We start from the raw sequence: 3,362 nt of genomic DNA on the forward strand, positions 1-3,362 counted from the left end.
GATGATGTTCTTTAAGCTCCGCCCATATCATAGACAAACATTCTTAAAATATTACTGATAAACTTAGATATTTTAAAAGTATTTCTGGTGGCTTCGCAAGATCTCTATATAAATCACACTAATTATCTATATCATCATATGTACACACATATATATATAAAGCTATAAAAATTTCTTTTCTCAACCGAAGAAAGTTTACAACCAATTTGTGTGGATAATGATGAAACTATTTTTATTGTTGGAATGTGAGCGAACATTCTCAAACATTCGAGGAACTCCAGTTCGCTCAGACTCCTCACAGTGGTGGTATAAGTTGCCAGAACCTCTGTTGTCATCCTCAGTATACACCTAGACATTGAGAAGACTCATACAACGAAGTTGCGAGTTATTCGTACCCCACCCGTGATTCCCTACAACAGCCACCTGTCTATTAATTTGAACAGAAGAAAATGGGTAAGGATTATTACAAGATCCTCGGGCTGAATAAGGGTGCCTCTGAGGAAGACATCAAAAAGGCATACAGGAAGATGGCGCTGAAATATCATCCAGACAAAAACAAGTCAGCCGATGCAGAAGAAAAGTTCAAAGCCGTAGCTGAGGCTTATGAAGTGCTAAGTGATAAGAAGAAACGGGACATTTACGATCAATACGGTGAGGAAGGCCTGAAGGGGGGTGTACCTGGTGCTGGTGGAGGTGATGGCACTCATTTCACCTACACGTTCTCAGGTGACCCTCGAGCAACTTTTCAACAATTTTTCGGCACCAGTGACCCATTCGCCCATTTCTTTAATATGGGTGTAGATGGACACGGCCCACATGGTGTGTTTGAAGATATGGATGTTGAGGATGACCCATTCATTACTATGATGGGTGGTGGTGTTGGTGGTCCCCGTATGGGTGGTGGGACACGACGCGCCTTCAGCTTTAATCCACATGATGCGTCGAGGCCACAGGGAGGCAAAAATCGTAACCAGGACCCAGCTGTTACCAGGGACCTGTACGTCACATTAGAAGAAGTTGCAAAAGGAGTTACCAAGAAAATGAAAATAACGCGCTCAGTTTTAGCTGCCGACGGCCGAACAACTCGTCGAGAAGAAAAGATTCTGACCATTGAGGTAAAACCAGGATGGAAAGAAGGCACCAAGATCACTTTCGAACGCGAAGGTGACCAATCACCAGGCAAGATCCCAGCAGATATCGTCTTTGTTATCAGAGATAAGCCACACTCACACTTCAAGCGCGACGGTGCCAACCTTGTGTATACTGCTAAAATAGCCCTTCGCGATGCTCTGTGTGGAGCACGGGTAGATGTGCCTACCCTCGACGGTGATAGGGTTACATTAGACTTCGTCAACATGGTGGTGAGACCCCAAACTACTAAACGCCTGCAAGGTTATGGCCTACCATACCCAAAAGACCCTACCAGGAAAGGAGACATCATTGTTCACTTCGACATCCATTTTCCCACCTCTCTAACTGACAGTGCTAAGGAGATTCTGTCGGAAGTCCTCCCTTTGTAAGTTATAGCCATTGTTGACTGTATATGAACACCGTATGTTGTGATTCCACTTAAGAATATCAGTAAGGTAATGTGGAAGCAACAGCATTCATCATTCGCTGATTAACTGATAATCCTTTAATATGAATCGTGTCTGACGATGAATTGTTAGTGTAAACTTGCTTTCTTAGAGGTTTAGCCCAGATCACATTTTATCTATCTATCTATCTATCTATATATATATATATAATATATATATATATATATATATATATATATATATATATATATATATATATATATATATAATGTCAAATAGTCTTTAGTAAAGTTTTCGTCTTTTGTTTATAAAGTGGAAGACGTGTGTAGTGACTGATGTGTTGTGGTGAAACGTGGAGTGGGTGTAGGCTGGCTAGCTGTGATACCTGGGCCGTGACGTCATCTCCAGGAGTGAGCAGCCTCTCGAAGTAATATAACGAGTGTATGCGGGCGAAACCCACTCGGATATTCTCCATGGGGAATTATTGTTAAACATTGTATATATTATAGATGTAAGCATTCTATTTTGTGCTTCACTACGTATGGCTTTGTTACTAGCTCTTGTACCAAGAGTGAATATTTCTGGAAGTGTACTGTTTACTTTGCAAATCTTCATATATCATCAACCATTCATACTTTATAATTTTTTTTTACATATGTAAATAATCATAGGGACTGAATGGGTCGAGAACCTGTTATTTTGTATATAAAATTATTTATGACACCAAAGAATCACTTATATCATTTGCCGGTGTAAGTTGAATAAAGTATCTATTTTGTATTTGTGCATTTACATATCCAAACCGTGTTTAAGATGTCAGTAATGGTAATATATACAACGTAGTAATATATATACATACATATATATATATATATATATATATATATATATATATATATATATATATATATATATATATATATATATATTGAAAGTAGGGTATCTTAAGCTTCACAGAATATGGTGTTGAAACCATCCAAAAACTCGTTCCTATAGTAAAACCTTAGATTTTGATCCCAATGACCGCAGTTATGTCATTTCTGACCCATGATCTTGAGGAAAGAATGCTAGGGTAAACAAATGTAAATTGTCACAAAAGTGCAGATATGCTTTAAGGATTTTCTTTATTCTTGCACGTAGTTAAGAACTGATTTAGTCCTACGTCAAAATTAAGAACAAGGCCGAGGTTCCACTTTGCATGTAATACAGCAATCATGATTCCTGTGCCAGGTGTAGGCTGATGGACTCGACAAAAATTATTGACAGGTAATCTATGATGATGCCACAACGAGTTTCATTGACATTAAAGAATAATACAGACTGAGCAGGTAACATGTATATGCTATTTATCTAAAATGTAATAGGGTCATCCTTTGCGACGTGGGTTTCTGTACTTAGCATTGAGCACCCGTGGAAGAGGGTCCACCCAAGCCCAGCCTTATATGGCACCACCATTGAACACTCGTTGCCAGCTGGTTTGATTTGTATTTTCCTGGTTTGGGAATCCTTAGGTACACAGTCCCATTTTGTTCAATATGTTGTAAGTAATGAAGCGTGTGATTAGAGAATTTAACAATAGATCATATGTAAACCCGGAAGAGTTAAAAATTTCTGCATGACTCATAGGATAAACGTAGCAGAGGTGGAGTGCAGCGGAGGGAGACAGTAGTTTAAATCTCCACAGATACATAATATATGGACAGTTTATATTTGTGTAAGGATCTCTTAGTTTTGTATCATTCAAGACTGTCTTAATCAAGAGAGAGAGAACAGACATATCCACTAAGACCCATGAGTGAGCGGCGGGAAATCTAGCAGCTTATG

General features: G+C 38.8%; 1 protein-coding gene across 1 annotated transcript; it reads left to right on the forward strand.

The window, feature by feature from the left end:
* Positions 1-285: 285 nt before the first annotated feature.
* On the forward strand, positions 286-2,318 carry LOC139756530 (dnaJ homolog subfamily B member 4). The gene is made up of 2 exons (XM_071676014.1): positions 286-1,516; positions 1,852-2,318. Exons 1-2 carry the CDS (start codon positions 450-452, stop codon positions 1,865-1,867), a joined length of 1,083 nt encoding a protein of 360 aa, XP_071532115.1. The 5' UTR covers positions 286-449; the 3' UTR covers positions 1,868-2,318.
* The last annotated feature ends 1,044 nt before the right edge of the window (positions 2,319-3,362 follow it).

The sequence above is a fragment of the Panulirus ornatus genome, chromosome 22 (genome assembly GCF_036320965.1).
Source record: "Panulirus ornatus isolate Po-2019 chromosome 22, ASM3632096v1, whole genome shotgun sequence".
Taxonomy (NCBI): domain Eukaryota; kingdom Metazoa; phylum Arthropoda; class Malacostraca; order Decapoda; family Palinuridae; genus Panulirus; species Panulirus ornatus.

What these genes read in the sequence shown, in the direction of transcription:
- LOC139756530 (XM_071676014.1), top strand. Translation starts at nt 450, where the DNA reads ATGGGTAAGGATTATTACAAGATCCTCGGGCTGAATAAGGGTGCCTCT.